Here is a 15,421-nt window from a genome sequence, read left to right on the forward strand (position 1 = left end):
TTGAGGACTTTCAACGCCGCAGAAATGGTTAGAAGCTGGGACAATACGCCGAATGGCACCATGCGTGCTATCACTCTTACATCTCCCCGTGCGACGCCTCCAACTGCTTGCTTCACCTACCGAACAGATTATCCAAAACCATCGCTTCCCAATCCTCACTTCTGCCTCGTTCGTATATATGCGATTGGACTCAACCGGGCTGAGCTACGTGCCCGTAATGCTGAGCCTGTCTCGCCCGTAGAGTTTGGCATCTTTAAAGAAGAGTTTCAAGACGAATGCCCACAGGTGCTCGGGGAAGAGTTTGTGGGTGAAGTCGTCGAGGCAGGATCAAACACCGAGTTCAAGCTGGGAGATCGAGTTGCGGGATGGGCCTACGGTGGGGGCAAGGCTTACGACGGCTCATACGCGGAGTTCACCATCTGCCACCAGCGAAGACTGTGGAAACTAGGCGAGGCCGCCAAAGATGTTCCATGGGCAGTTCTTGGTGCTATTCCGATGGGGTTATGGACAGCTTATGGTGCTCTGTTTCTCGCAGCTGAAACTAAGCCCAGAGACGTCGTTTTTGTTCATGGAGCAACGAGCAGTGTGGGGCTATGGGCTATCTTGGTGGCTAAGGATCAAGGATGCTATGTTATAGCCACTACCCGGCAAGAGAGTAAGGTTAAAAAGCTCAAAGATGCTGGGGCAGACTGGGTCGTTCTGGACTCAGAGTTGCAGAACCCACAGATGATACAACAAATAGCCGCAACAGAGGTCCAAACCGTCCTAGAGCTTGTTGGGTTAGAAGCCTTGGAGAATATCTCGATGCCGGTTACAAAGGCGGGAGGAACTGTTGTCAAGTGTGGAATTCTTGGAAAGGTCTGGAAAATGTCTCTGAGTGCCGGCCTCGTCACTGCGAAGCGAAAGTTAACTACCTTTACGACCCTTGATGAAGACTATGATTATGCATCTCGTGTCTTGCAAGATGCCGTCAAAAAGGTGAAGAGTGGAAAATACAATAAAGAGAATTTCCTCGACAGTACTTATAATCTTGAGGATGTAGGACTAGCTCATCAACGCATGGAAGACTGCGCAGCGTGTGGAAAGGTAGTCCTTCTTGTTCAATAGTCAATCGCTTGCTTTCTCGTCGCCTGCTTCTTCAGTTCGCAGTTACTATGGGTTAACTACTCTTTTTCACAGAATGAATCTGCACAGTGTATTAGTTGGCTAATGAAGTCCTGTCAGATGGACATCAAGACATGTTGATAATAGAGAAGCAAGTAACAAGGCTCATTTTCCTCATCTGGCCTAGCTAGCATACTTATCACCTGACTCTAGTGCTGTACTGCTATGTTATGGTTAGATCGGTAACTATATGACAAGCTCGTGTAACAAACAACACAGCCTTCGACAGGTTCTTGGCATAAAAATAATTATGGAGATAGTGGACATTAGTCATATACTTAAACTTGAACAATGGTTAATAGTGGAACAAAGTCACTATTCACATGAGCTTATGATAGGTTTGCCACTGTGAATAATATCTATCTGACATATCTTCTGACAAAGTAGCAAATAACTTTACATTCCCTGTCCTCTCTCCATCGCCTACAGGATGCGATTCGGCGACATTCCAGCGAGGCGACATTCAAGCGAAGCGACTGGCAAAAAAAGGAAGCATCATAATTATATCCACGCTAAGGAGCCTAGTTTAGCGATCGAGCATATGTGTTGAAGCTCATGTATATAGTTCCAGGCATGTATTAAACCAAATTTGCAATTATGTCTCAAAGAGAAGCCAGGCAAAAGGATTTCAGCTAGCAAGTGAAATCCCGCACACGTGGCGATGTTTACCAATACAAATCCGCCTCGGAGCTGGTCACTGACCCGAATTTTCTGGATCGATTTCCTTTCAAAATTATTTTGACTCCGAGTCCTCATATCTGTGCCCCAAATGGGTGTAACTCTCAGCCAAGACGTTCATATCCATCCTTCAATCCGGAAGAGAAATTGGCGACGTTAGAATTCCTAAATTTTGCGATACCGATGACCCCCACGGAAGCTAGAGCAACCTTACTCAAATGGAAGAAAGTAGGACTAATTTGGTTAAGATCACAAGGATTTAGGGGGCTCTGATCATTCACGGAATAGTTGACATCAACAACGTTTGAGGGGTCGCGGAAGTCAAGGAATAAATACCCGAGAATTGCAACTAAAATAAATCTCCTACTCCATTGAGCCCGACCATGGAACCTTCGGAAAAATTGTGACATTTCATGCCGTGGGATAATAGCTCAAGGGAGGGGTGTCAGGACTGTTCTCTTTGGGGTGAACGTATCTGTAGGTTAGGTTACTTCCCCGTAGAATTGCCTGTTGTATTAGCTATGTCTCGGTGGTTCAATACCCATTCTGTAGTAGCATTCGTTACCTCCGCTCATAAAACGAACTAACCCGCAAATACATTAAACGATAGGCAGCCTTTCGAACCTTTTCAAGCGGTCCTCGTTGATATAATCTCATCATATGCTCCTGGTCACATTATCGGATTCAGAGATATATCCCTAATATAGTACCTATCATGGCGATTAACAAGGATGCTCCTGTGAACGAAGGGCTGGCGCGTCTTCCCCCAGCTGCCCCCATGGAGGACCGCCCCCGAGTATACGGTTGGCCGACTAGTAAGAATGGTTACACGATCCAGGAGGTTCCTTCAGGCACAAAGAGGTTCAGGAAGGCAATTGTCATAGGGGCAGGAGCTTCTGGCCTCAGCTTTGCCAAGTTTCAACAGGAAAGAATGATTGATTTCGAATGCGTAATTTACGAAAAAAACGATGAAGTATCAGGGACATGGACCGAAAACCGCTATCCGTGAGTGCTCTTGATGGGCTGTTTCCCTGATCTATTATTTGTAATCTGATGTCGACCATAGTGGATGCGCCTGCGATATTCCCTCAGTGACTTACCAGTACCCGTGGGAACTGAAGATCTGGTCGAGGTTTTATGCCTACGCACCTGAGATTCTGGAGTATTTTAAGCACGTCGCAGATAAACACGGTCTGCGAAAATTTATCAAACTTCAACACGAAGTCATACATGCCCAATGGGATAATCAATCCGGTAAGTGGTGTGTCAAGGTTCGAAACCTGACAGACGGGACCGAGTTTGATGATACGGCTGACGTCCTCGTCAATGCCTCTGGTATCTTTAAGTAAGCTCTTCCTAATCAGAGTTAGCAACATAATTCTTTTATTAACAATGAAGCTGCCAGCTACTGGCAATGGCCGAACATAAAAGGCCGCAAGGATTTCAAAGGGATTGTCGTACACTCTGCCAATTATCCCACAGATCTTGATCTTGCAGGCAAACGAGTTGCCGTTGTTGGTACTGGGGCGAGCGGGCTGCAGCTGACAGCAGCCCTTCAACCGGTTGTCTCTCACTTGTATACCTGGATTAGAAGCGGAACTTGGATCACATCCAGCTTCGGATCTACCTTTGCGGGTCCTGACGGTGGAAACTTCCAGTACAGCAAGGAGCAGAAAGAGAAGTTTATCCATAAGCCAGATGTCTATCTAAAATACATTAAGGACGTCGAGAAGTCACTAAGCGACCCGCTTGCCGTTCTCAAAAACACCCCTATTACCCATTATGCCCAGGAGTTTTCCCTGAGCCTCATGAAGGATAAGTTGCGTGACCACCCAGATCTGCTAGAGGCTTTAACACCAACCACCTTCCCAGTTGGATGTAAGCGAAGAACGCCTGGAAATGGATATCTGGAGGCTATTACGCAATCGAATGTGACAACATATTGCAAAGCCTCGCTAGATGAGTTGACAGAGGAAGGGTTTATTGATCCTAACGGCAATAAGGTTGAAATCGATGCGATCGTCTTCGCTACAGGTTTCAACACGACATGGGTTCCGCGATTTCCTATTATTGCTAATGGTAAAAATCTTCAGGATATTTATGCAGAGAACGCGCTCTCGTATATGGGTGTGGCTGCCCCTTATATGCCAAACTATTTCACCTTCTACGGACCATACTCCCCTATCGGACAGTCCAGCGTCCTTCCTATGATGGATGTATTCTCCCGGTGGATTCTCCAGATGATTGAGAAAATGCAGATCGAGGACATTAAGTCTTTAACTCCGAAAAAGACTGTTATTGAAGATTATGGAGAGCATACAAAATTGTTAATCAAACGCTTTGTGTGGGATGCTCCATGCCGCAGTTGGATGAAGGCTGGGTCCATAGAAACCCCTCCAAGCTCTTATGCGGGAACCAGGACCCAAGTGTAAGTCAACATCTCTATCATATATTTTGAGAAATAGGTCTTGCTGACTTAGGAGAGTAGTATGGAGCTTCTCGCACAGCCGCGATTTGAAGACTTCGATATTGAATACAAGAATCAGAACCGGTGGCAGTGGCTGGGCAATGGTTTCTCTATTCATGATGTAGACGGCAGTGATAATACTTGGTTTTGGGGAACGCTGAAAGAGTCAATTGTGGCTAAGGCCAGCAGTGAACAGAAGAACGGATTTTAACTTTGTTTTTCTCTCCTCATATTTTTTTCTGTTCAGTGATTCGATGTACACAATCTGCAGTTAGGTGAACCTACTTCGGTATGTACTTAGCCTATGCCTGAGTTAAGAACCAAGTAAATATCTAGCGTGTTTTGTTAAGCTATATTATTTGTATCTGTTTAAGCGGCTGTGTTTCCAATATCTAACATCCACACAGGGAACTCGCAGTGGAATGATAATTTTATTCGCGCTGTTCTGTAAAATGACTGGTGTTACTGCATGTAAGGAAACAGATATTTTCAGCATTTGAGAGAGAGAATAATTTATTCACGGTTCAATCCGAAACTCCGGCTCGAGGAATTTAATTTGCAGGCTGATGTGACTTCCGATCCAGCCATAGGTAGCAATATCTTCCATAATCCCCCTTTCCGGACCTATAGAGTCTTGAAGTTGTAGTGCACGACTTGCATATTACAAAATGGAACTAAAGCTGATGGACCGCACTCGTAACCAATGCCACTCTCTTTGTGGCCGCCAAAAGGAACCCGGAAGGAGACTTTTTCGTAGCTATTAATATACACACTGCCCACTTCCAGTTGCTGTGCAATCCTTCGCGCATTCCGCATATCTCTTGTCCAGACGCTTGCGCCAAGCCCCATTGTGGTGCTGTTAACGTGATCGATGACTTCTTCTTCTTTCGACCATGGTAGCGTTGGGACAATAGGACCCTGGAAGCCTAGTTAGTGTGGTGATGGGTAATAAGATGCAACCACATAATCAACTGACAAACTGCTCCTCTGTGACGAGCTTCGAATCCGCCGGTGGGTTGTCAATGACTGTGGCCTCCAGGAAGAAGCCAGTATCGTCTTTCACTTGACCACCCACAGTCACTTTATAGCTGTTGGTCCTGGCTTCCTGAAATAATGATTTCACTTTGTGATATTGCATCTCATTTTGAACCGGACCCATTAGCACTCCATCTTCACTCCCTGGTCCCATCTTAAATTTCAGAGACGCCTTTGCTAGGGCTGCAAGCATTTGTGGATAGATGTCATTGTGAATATATATTCGTTTAACGGCGGTACAAACCTGTCCGGTGTTCCAAAATGACCCCATGGCGACCTCAGAGGCTACCATATCAACATCCACGTCGGGGAAAATGATCGCTGCGTTGTTACCCCCTCTATGAAGAAGTCAGATTTGAATGAACGTTCTAGACGCTCAGTGGAGCCTACAGTTCAAGGGTGATTCGTTTGAGAGTCTTTGCTGCTGTTTCTGCCACCTTTTTACCAGACGCGGTTGAACCAGTAAAGGTGATTTTGTGAATATCAGGATGACTAGTCAACCAGGGGCCGAGCCTGTCATCACCACTCAGGACTTGCAGAACACCTGGTGGGAGATAATTCTGAGCCAGCTCGATCACCTTCAATGCGCTGTAAGGAGAGAACGGAGACGGTTTCACTATACAGCAGTTACCAGCCATCAAGGCTGGAAGTATTTTCATAATCGGTTGCCCAAGAGGAACTTGAAAAAATTGGCTTAGTTGAAAAGGAGATCAGGGATTGATCGACATACAATTCCAGGCACAAATAGCGACTACAACACCTAGAGGCGTGTACCTAACGTAGTAATTCCTATCATTCACAGTGTACTCCTCCTCCGGTATTTTCAGCGTCACTAGCAATTGCTCGGATCAGTATAGTATTGCCAGTGGATAGAAACGAGCCTCATGCTTACGGAAGTAATTGAAAGCCTCATGAAACGAGTGATTGGCCTCCAGCTCACCATAAAGTTTCTGCTCTCGGGTTAGGCTTTTCAATTCAACAGTTTCGGCTTTAGATAAACAGAATGAGCAAAACAAGTGGCTCCCTTGTATTGGCTTACCGGTTTTCCATTCTCCTTCGTGATCAGCTCACTAAACTGTTTGAGGTAAGCCTTACACGCCTCTCCCCATGTCCTTAGTATCTCTACTCTCTCTTCAAATGGAACCTTCTTCCAGGTTTGCAAGGCATTGTTTGCAGCTTGTACAGCATCATTGACATCTTGCTCATTCGCTGTCGGGATATTCCACAGGGGATCTTGAGTAGCGGGATCGACACCATGGTGAGATGTCTCGGAACCGCGAAACTTGCCGTTGACGACATTGTAAAAGCTTGTGAAAGAGAGAGTATCTGACATGATAAATCACCTATTTGAGCGAGGACCTACACTCTGGACCTTAAGAGATATTAAGATATCGGTACTTATTGAAAATACTTAGAGTAATAAGCAACTTTAACAGGCAACAGATAAAGCCCCACAACCGCCCGGAGTTCCGGAATATTCGAATTCACATGAAGGCCTCGGAGAAGAACAGAAAGAGAAGGAGAAATACAAGGACTCAGTGCTATCCAAAGTCTATTGAACAATTTTCCTCACTTCGGTGGAATGCCTCGTTCGGATATGTCTCCACTAGTAAGGATTATTTGGGCCGTTGAATATGACGCACTGAAAAAGTTAACTTCGGGCCGTGACAGATGATGGAATGAAGAGCCCAACCAACCGAATACGGATACTAGAGATTCAGGAAGCCAGGTGAAAATGCAAGCTGGCAGTCTGTTGTGTGCAAGAAATATGAATGCGGCTCGTGGCTATTTCCGAGCCGAACATGAAGAGGCGTGAGTCAGCGTAATATGAACAGACGTAGGCTCACCAGCGAGTAGTGAAAAAATGGTTCCGATATTTTTATGTGAAAAACTCTGTGATATCATTTTATTCTCCACACTTGATCGTGAACCTCTCTCCACAGACCTCTTTCGCTGGCCATGTGTGACTTCAAAGACAAGCTGGTTTTGGTGACTGGCGCAGCGCGGGGCCTAGGGCGCGGTATGGCATTCGAGTACGGTAGAAATGGAGCTCGCGTGATAATCACAGATATAATTACGGATCAACTTGAGGAAACAGCAGCAGATTTGAGGAAAGAGGGCATCCTTGTCTACTCCTTCCAATGCGACCTAGCTAGTGATATTGCTGTTGATGCTTTTGGCAACAAGGTCAAGCAGGAGATAGGAGTGCCCGATATCCTTCACAACAATGCCATGTATGCTCCTCATGGAACAATAAGGAATTTTGATATAGATGGAACTAGGAAGGCGTTTGAAATAAACGTTCTTGGTTACATGCGTATCGTGAAGGCATTCGTGGGCGAGATGATTGTGCGCCGTAGCGGCTGGATTGTGAACACAGCGTCACCTAACGGAATCACGCCCCCGGCCGAATTTTCTGTTAACGGAATACCCTACAATTTGACCAAAGCGGCAGAAATCTCGTTTAGTCAAAGCCTGATTGCGACACTGAAAGAATACAACATCGGGGTCAGTGTACTTTATCCAGGTGCTGTGTGGACGGCTGCCGCAGAGAAGCCCCACGGAAGGTCCAGCAAGGGGTTTGAAGAGGCTCTACGCCAGTTTTTCTTGGAGAGGGCCATCAATGCTGAAGACGCCGCACGGGAGCTGCTCACTGGAGTGAAGCAGGGAAAGTTTCTTGTGAGCAATTTCAAAAACTTTGAAAAGGTATTGTTGGAGTTTGCGCAGAATGGCATGGATCCGACTGCTAAATACTCTTGGGATTAATTGAAGCGTGGAAATTAGTGACTTGTAAATCTAAATGCCTTGTTTATTGGACAGAAACATTTTGGCAATGCTTTGAACGTTACGGAGATTTCTTTGAGAAGGACTGACATTCTAGCTTGGAAAAAAATCGAAGCAGATTATCATACAGACTGTATTGCAATGAGATTTAAAATATTCTCTATGCTGTTTTTCTCCACCGTGAACATAGTAGCTGTCATTACAGTATGATGGTTCTTCTGTCTACTTTTCAATCGACGAAATAGAGTACTGGCTTTGCAATGCACTGCTCCTGATTTCTTGCATGTCAGTTTGATCATATCTTTACATTTTTGCATATCCAACAGCATTGTTAAATTTGACAGCTAGGTCAAAGGTCATATATTATACCCAATGCTGCTCTAAGGTTAGCAGAAACATCGTTCATGCTTGCCTCCGCCTGTACTGGATTAGCCCTCTTGGGTCGGGGACTAAACTTGCTCCATTCTCGAGGCACCTTGGTCTTCCTTTGCCTGGTGGGAAGCGAAGATCGTAAGTGGTCAAAATTTGCACCAGAGCAATCTTAATTTCATTCGAAGCAAAAAACCGACCAGGGCACGCATGTTTTCCATGGCCAAAGGATATATGCTCATTGCTGGTAGTGACAAACTGGTACTTCGTTTCATTACCAGGCTGCTGCCGTAAATTGTAAAACCGGTGACCATCAAATTTAAGAGGGTCCTGATGATATTTCTCATCTGTCAATGCGGTAACAGGGATTGCAAGACCAGCGCCCTTGGGGATCACTGTTCCATCGGACAGGTGAACTGTCTGTTGCGCCACTCGGTTCAGGGGCACTAATTCGCTATTCAGCTTCCCCGAATGAGGACAAATGGGAGAAACCATCTTACTGAGAGTGACAGGATTGAGCCTCTGGCTTTCCTTCATGAAGCTGTCCATGATCTTCAGATTGTATAACGTGTTCTTAGTCAAGATATCGCCGGGTTTCCATACTGCGGCAATCTCTTCCCTTATCAACGGGATGTATTCAGGATGCTCGATCAAGTCATATAAAACATAGACAAATGTCATAGAGGTGGTGTGGATAGCTCCTAAAGAATAGTTTAGCTGACCCCAGACATAGTTGTATTCATCAGCTTTCTCCTTGGCAGCCGTTGCCATCCACGTCAAAGCATCCACAGCTGAACGAGGCTCTTTCCCCGAGATAATTGCCTCCTTTCTTGCCTTTCGACGGCGAGCAAGCTCAGGCTCCATGAGGCGTGTGGCAATGGCCACCTGGTTGCGAATCCTGCGCGTCTGGGGCAGGAACCAGTGAATTAGGGGCCGGAGTACCTTTGGCCACATTCGTAAAACGAAAGCGGCTGTGAAGAAATCGACGGTATAACGGACTGTAAGGTCCAGCCACTCCTGATTGTGACAGAGTGGCTCTGGCTGAAAAACTCGTGCAGACAAGCGGGCGATGATATTGAGCGCGTCTTGGTTGAATTCGGTGCTTATCCATTCTTAAAAGAGGATGTCAGTGTTAAACCCAAAGGCTATGTTGGGGCCCGACTGTGTTGTGATATTTACCATCAGTGACAGGCCACATTACACGCAAGATCCCAGCCATCTCCTGAGACAAAAGCTCTGTAACTTTGCCAATCGACTGTGTGAGTCCAATTCGAACGGACGATGTGAACACATGGTCTTCTGCTGCGGGGCGAAACCCCTCGAAGCCTGGATAGGCGGAGAAAAAGTCTTTCTTTAAAGAAGCTGCAAAGGTCATCCGGTCATCGTTTCGAACCTCCTCCATGAAGTGTGCAGGAAGAATAATCAGCGGTCCGGTGCTTGCCATGAGTTGGAACGGCTTATTTTGCTATCAAAAATTAGCTTTCAGCAAACAGTCGGTTTATCACTTGAGCACCTTGCTTAATGTGTCATAAATAAGATGCTTTGCCTCTTTGACCCATCGCAGTTTCAACTGCCACGTCGTCTTGGTTTGCTCATCTCTTCCTACAAAAGGGAGATCGGGATACACGGAGTCAGAATTGCTGTATCTGTAGATCTTGAATACTGTGAGGAGGATCACAGTTGCCAAGACGAAGCCCCTAGCCTGGCCAAGCGGCTCCACAAGATCAGAGATTAAAGTTGCCATCATGGAAATAGTTTCACTTTGTGAACGAACCAGCGACTGATACATGTAGTCAATGGGAGGATGTGTTTAATATGAGCCGGACAAATAGGAGAGATATATCTGAGTGTGCTTGGATGGTTCCTCAAATCTCTTAATTGACGAGCTGTCGGATATCCCGTCCCGAGCCGAATTGTTCGGATAGAGCGAGTATTAAGGCCCGAGGGGTCATAGTACATGTTTTGCTCTTCGAATGAAAATGGATTATGTTCAAAACAAAACACGCCATGAGATCTAGAGCCGCCATTCCGTAGGGAAGTCAACTGCTACAGTAGGTAGCTAATGCTCCGTTTTACTTCAAGTTGCAGCATTTAGACCGTAAAAATTCTCCAGGAGAACCCGCTTCACGACGATTGTTGTAACTATCATTCGCCACATTACTCATATACTACTGGAGAGAATGGCTTGGGATGAAGAGTACGACACGGTCAGCGTAGGCTCAGGGATTGGGGGACTTTCCGCCGCCATCACTGCGGCGGAACATGGAGCGAAGGCATTGGTGCTTGAGAAATTTGAGCTGCTTGGGGGAGTATCAGCCTTGTCGTCTGGACAACTTTTCCCAGGCCCTAATCACTTGGCTGAAGCAGCGGGAATTGAAGACAGGCCAGAAATGGCCAGGCAGTACATTGACCACTTAGGTCAAGGACAAGCGATGCCAGAGATTCGTGACGAATATTTGTCAGGATCTCGAGAGTGTTTGTTATTCTTTGACAAGATCATTGGCATTCCAATGCAAGTTATCCAAGGGCTGCCCGACTACTACTATCCATCTGTGCCCGGCTCGGCGCCCGAAGGGCGGTATGTTGAGGTAAGACCTTTTGCAGCTTCACAGCTAGGGGATTATCAAAAGAAGGTGTTAATCTCTCCGTATGGTCTCTACTACAGCTACTCCACCTCTTCGGAGTGGGTAGAGATGCAGCAAGGCGGAGAATCTCTAAGATCTTGCATCCAACGCCACGTTACCAACGACGAGCGATGCGCAGGAGCTGGAATGGCAGCTGCCCAAGTTTTGGCGGCCCTTAATCGTGGTGTCAACCTGCGTACTTCTACTGAAGTCATCGAGCTAATCACCGATGACAATGACGGACGTGTCATAGGTGTTGTGGCACGCGATAGGGCTGGAACCCACCGCATTCGGGCTCGTCGTGGCGTCATCCTTGCCACCGGAGGATACGATTGGAACAAGCCATTTGTACGCAGATTTGATGGCCTTCCAGATACTGGTAGTATGGCGCTTCCTACAGTCACAGGTGACCATATCGTGCTTGCATCCAAGCTGGGTGTTATACCCATGCCCTCGAGAGTACCGTCTCAATCCCCGATATTCGTGGGATACAAAGTCCCCACGGAGTTGATTTACGGGATAAAGCCCTCTTACCGCCTTCTGGTTCCAGGTCAACCCCATTCAATGATCGTCAACCGCAAGGGTAAGCGCTTTTCAAACGATTCTTTCTATCCCGATGTGGTGACCAAGGCCGCGCGCTTCGATGGGCAGGAAGATGGTATGGTCAACTGGCCTGCATGGCTGGTCTTTGATCAAAGGATGCTGGATCGGAAGGGTCTGCTACCAGTATTGGCAGGTCAGCCACTCCTAGAAGGAATGGCTTCCTCTGCCCAGAGTTTGTCTGAATTGGCGAATGAGATAGGTATTGATGGGAATGGTCTTCAGCAAACTGTGGAGCGATTCAACTGCATGTGCAGTAATGGTGTGGATGAAGACTTTCAGCGTGGAATAAACCCCTGGGGCAGACTGATGGCGGGCGATCCGAAACTGAAGAATCCCAATATGGCCCCAGTGTCTCAGCCCCCCTTCTACGCCGTGAGGCTGGAACGCGTGACTATGGGAGTGCCGACAGCTGGTCTTCCTACCGACCAAAATGGACGCGTAAAGAACGCCGCCGGGGACGTGATCGATGGACTTTATGCCGTTGGCAACTCGTCAGCATGGATGGATTGGGGAGGAGGCTTCAACAGCGGCATCGCCGGAATGCGCGGTTTGCTCTATGGGTATCGTGCAGCACTCCACATGACTGCATTCTGACTGCAATGAGCGCATCTTAGGGTCTAATGTGGAAGGAAGCGAAGCCGGGGAGAACTCATATCAATGATGTCACTGTGTGTATGCATTGCCATATATTACACCCTAACTATGATTATATTTCATTCTTAAACTTAATTCCTTGTGCTTCTGACGAACCACAAACTAACCGTGCCATTCTGGGCACCAACTGTGAGTAGGCTAGCACGGTTACTACCTGATTTTCTATCCCAAGATCAGCATATTAGACCCGCATATAGTTATAGAGCTCCGAACGGAATAATTTCATTTTTAGAAGTCATATTGAAAGGGAAAGCAATAAGGTATATTATCTGTCGGTCAGGACTATTCTCACGGTTTCATATTGCCTGATAATCGGAGGCTGGAAACAACGCAGAAAATCGTATCATGATGGCTGAAAAGGCAGGAGAGGAAGCTGGAGCAGCTCCTTTCTAATATTCGGCTCGATAGTGCTGGTCCCATGGGTGGAACACCATGCGGTCTATCTTGAATTTACCGAACCGCTATACCTATTTTATTTTTATTTTTATTATAATAAATAAAATAACAAAATAATAACCACTATACCCGCGCGGTATGGTGTAGTAGATCGATAATGTCGATTTTTATTGGACATTGCAATATCCTTTGGTTGTCATAGTGAACTTGTTGCAACATGACCTAACAATAATCTTAATTTGGCAGCCCAGCAAGCAAAGCTACATCGGGGATCTAAATTCTATATTTGGGTCATTTCACCGGGTGGGGTTCTGTAGAGTTATTGAAATCTATTGTAAGGAAGTTGCTCTGGCTTGCAGAGCAAAGATTATTCAAGATCATGGTACTGCAATAACAACGCTGAAAATCGATGGGTGCAATACTGTTCCTGGGCATACTATGGGAGGAAAATACCGTCCTATAGAGGATGATAAGGAGTTCAATGAATGTTACAGACTAGGATGAATACAACTCGGTAAGGTTCACAAGACAGCAATTGAAAGAATATCTAACTAGTAATATCATTAAATTACGTATTGTCTGCAATTTTGAGAGCTCTTGCCGCTGGTTATACGACGATATACAACTGGGCCAAATTGATCTGCTAAGGGTAGCTACGGCATTTAGAATCTATTGTACAACAAAATGGTTGATCAAGCAGAGTACTACCACTCTCAATTCCGATTCCCGACTTTCAAAAATTGGCTCTGTTAAAGAGAGCAAGTGGTTGACAGTTAAAGTTGACGAGGTTGGAGCATCTCAGTAGCAGTCACTTGTAGTTATACATCCGTAATTTCTCAACTCACACCAGACAGAGCCTATACCGTAATGTGCGATTTTTTCAGGTTGTGAAAGGGAATATACTCTAGGAATCCCGTAATCATTTGCATATTTGACGTAATTAGATCAAGTAGTGTGTTCGGAGGCAGAGATGGCATACTGTGATAATATGGGAACCGGAAAATCATCGACGGGATGTCCTACAAGGCTTCATTGTTCTTTAGGTGCAGATAAATCCATTTTAGGTAGGTGCAAATGAGCTTGCACAGTAATATGGGTTGGGGAATAATTTCCAGTAGAAAATCTCGGATCGGGTTGTGCGCTGTCTTGTCCAACCGTCTATTCTAGACGCTCGGAATGCATTGCGTCGTATCCGGCCGCCTCCAAATGAGGCGCGGTCAGCTTGCAAACCGAGCCGCGTCACTCCTCAGATAATTGAGAAAATATAGATATAATTACTCAGCCATATGATTACTCAATCAATCAATTAGGATGAAGTCTCAGATACATCATTAAACGTATATCACTGTGAGACAGCCTGTATTTTTCGTCAACCAGACAAGCTTCTCAACGACATCACAGAATTGATCCCGTAATCCAAACGCACAATAAACATGGGTAGAGTTGCGATTGCTGGAGGAACTGGAGGTTTGGGGCGTTCCGTGACAGAGGAGATCAGTGCTACTGGAAAACATGACATTTTCGTACTCTCACGAGGTCAGGTAAGCTAAGGCATCAAATCTCAATCCTATTCGGAGAAAAGGCGCTAAACGGAAGGAACAGAAATACGATATTTTTGGTAGTGATTCAGGTATCAAAATTCTCTTGGTGGACTACAGCTCTCCCGATAGCCTCGCGGAAATCCTGGGTACAAATAATATCGATACCATAATTTCAACCATGAGCATCATCAGTGAAGAACAGAGCCAAGCACAGTTGAATCTCATTGATGCTGCGATTCAATCGCAAACTGTCAAACGATTCGCGCCTAGCCATTTTGGAATCGATTATGATGAAGCCAAGAAGCAGTGAGTCTGCCTTTGTGAATGATTACCTTTCTGCTTCATTTAAACGCCATGCGTGTGGTAACGATTAACCGAACTAGGAACTACGCATTACCAAGTGTTGCAATGCGTGATTATAAATGTGCTGCAATCTGTAAATTAAAATCATCGCCTCTATCTTTCACCAGCTACATATGCGGCTTCTTCCTCGATTATTATGGGTACCCATATGCACCGACCTACCTTTCTCCAATGCATATCGTATTAGACATGGAGAACGCCAAAGCGGCTATCCCAGGAAATGGAGAGGTACCAGTGGTCTTTACGCATTCAAAAGACGTGGGAAAGTTCGTGGCAGCCAGCCTGGAGCTAAGGGAATGGCCTGAAAAGGCATTTATGGTCGGGGATAAGGTCACGCTAAATGAGCTGTTGAGACAGGCAGAACATGCAACAGGTAGGCATGTTTGCATCCTTCAGGTAATTATCCTCTAACTTTTTTGTGATAGGCAAGCGCTTTGACGTCAGCTACGATCCTATTGGAAAGCTAAAACAATACAAAGTCACTGAGCTTCCGGCAAATATACCTCGTTATGCATTTTTTCCAAAGCAGAATATGGATGGGATGTTGGCAATGATGGGCTTGGGGATGGCCGAAGGCTGGTTTAATTTCCCACAAAAGACATTGAATGACCTTTGCACTGAGGTACACCCAACTTCGATAGAGGCCTTTCTCAACAAATACTGGAAAACAAATCAAGTTAGATGAGATGGGTAAAGTTTCTGGGTTCAAGAGTAGAACCCATTTCTATGGAAACAGTGAGGAT

At 45.8% G+C, this 15,421-nt stretch overlaps 7 protein-coding genes across 7 annotated transcripts; 5 read left to right on the forward strand and 2 right to left on the reverse strand.

Annotated features, from left to right (window-relative positions):
* Positions 1–24: 24 nt before the first annotated feature.
* BGW36DRAFT_445036 (uncharacterized protein) lies at positions 25–1,107 on the forward strand (the record flags this gene model as incomplete). The annotated part of the gene is made up of 1 exon (XM_046221656.1): positions 25–1,107. The coding sequence occupies one exon, from the start codon at positions 25–27 to the stop codon at positions 1,105–1,107; it is 1,083 nt and encodes a 360-aa protein (XP_046074880.1).
* A 1,513-nt stretch (positions 1,108–2,620) lies between these two features.
* Positions 2,621–4,520, forward strand: BGW36DRAFT_289744 (steroid monooxygenase; the record flags this gene model as incomplete). The annotated part of the gene is made up of 4 exons (XM_046210697.1): positions 2,621–2,847; positions 2,909–3,187; positions 3,248–4,270; positions 4,331–4,520. 4 exons carry the CDS (start codon positions 2,621–2,623, stop codon positions 4,518–4,520), a joined length of 1,719 nt encoding a protein of 572 aa, XP_046074881.1.
* A 333-nt stretch (positions 4,521–4,853) lies between these two features.
* On the reverse strand, positions 4,854–6,677 carry BGW36DRAFT_458400 (aldehyde dehydrogenase-like protein; the record flags this gene model as incomplete). The annotated part of the gene is made up of 6 exons (XM_046222010.1): positions 4,854–5,227; positions 5,286–5,682; positions 5,735–6,023; positions 6,075–6,176; positions 6,237–6,294; positions 6,384–6,677. 6 exons carry the CDS (start codon positions 6,675–6,677, stop codon positions 4,934–4,936), a joined length of 1,434 nt encoding a protein of 477 aa, XP_046074882.1. The 3' UTR covers positions 4,854–4,933.
* A 626-nt stretch (positions 6,678–7,303) lies between these two features.
* BGW36DRAFT_423821 (uncharacterized protein) lies at positions 7,304–8,110 on the forward strand (the record flags this gene model as incomplete). Its single annotated transcript, XM_046219880.1, has 1 exon — positions 7,304–8,110. The coding sequence occupies one exon, from the start codon at positions 7,304–7,306 to the stop codon at positions 8,108–8,110; it is 807 nt and encodes a 268-aa protein (XP_046074883.1).
* A 420-nt stretch (positions 8,111–8,530) lies between these two features.
* Positions 8,531–10,241, reverse strand: BGW36DRAFT_423822 (cytochrome P450; the record flags this gene model as incomplete). Its single annotated transcript, XM_046219881.1, has 3 exons — positions 8,531–9,609; positions 9,677–9,962; positions 10,011–10,241. 3 exons carry the CDS (start codon positions 10,239–10,241, stop codon positions 8,531–8,533), a joined length of 1,596 nt encoding a protein of 531 aa, XP_046074884.1.
* Positions 10,242–10,677: 436 nt separating this feature from the next.
* Positions 10,678–12,318, forward strand: BGW36DRAFT_423823 (fumarate reductase/succinate dehydrogenase flavoprotein-like protein; the record flags this gene model as incomplete). The annotated part of the gene is made up of 1 exon (XM_046219882.1): positions 10,678–12,318. One exon carries the CDS (start codon positions 10,678–10,680, stop codon positions 12,316–12,318), a length of 1,641 nt encoding a protein of 546 aa, XP_046074885.1.
* A 1,889-nt stretch (positions 12,319–14,207) lies between these two features.
* On the forward strand, positions 14,208–15,363 carry BGW36DRAFT_414534 (uncharacterized protein; the record flags this gene model as incomplete). Its single annotated transcript, XM_046219295.1, has 4 exons — positions 14,208–14,315; positions 14,377–14,621; positions 14,717–15,051; positions 15,104–15,363. 4 exons carry the CDS (start codon positions 14,208–14,210, stop codon positions 15,361–15,363), a joined length of 948 nt encoding a protein of 315 aa, XP_046074886.1.
* Between the last annotated feature and the right edge of the window lie 58 nt (positions 15,364–15,421).

Source organism: Talaromyces proteolyticus (genome assembly GCF_021365285.1).
Source record: "Talaromyces proteolyticus strain PMI_201 chromosome Unknown BGW36scaffold_3, whole genome shotgun sequence".
Classification (NCBI taxonomy): Eukaryota; Fungi; Ascomycota; class Eurotiomycetes; order Eurotiales; family Trichocomaceae; genus Talaromyces; species Talaromyces proteolyticus.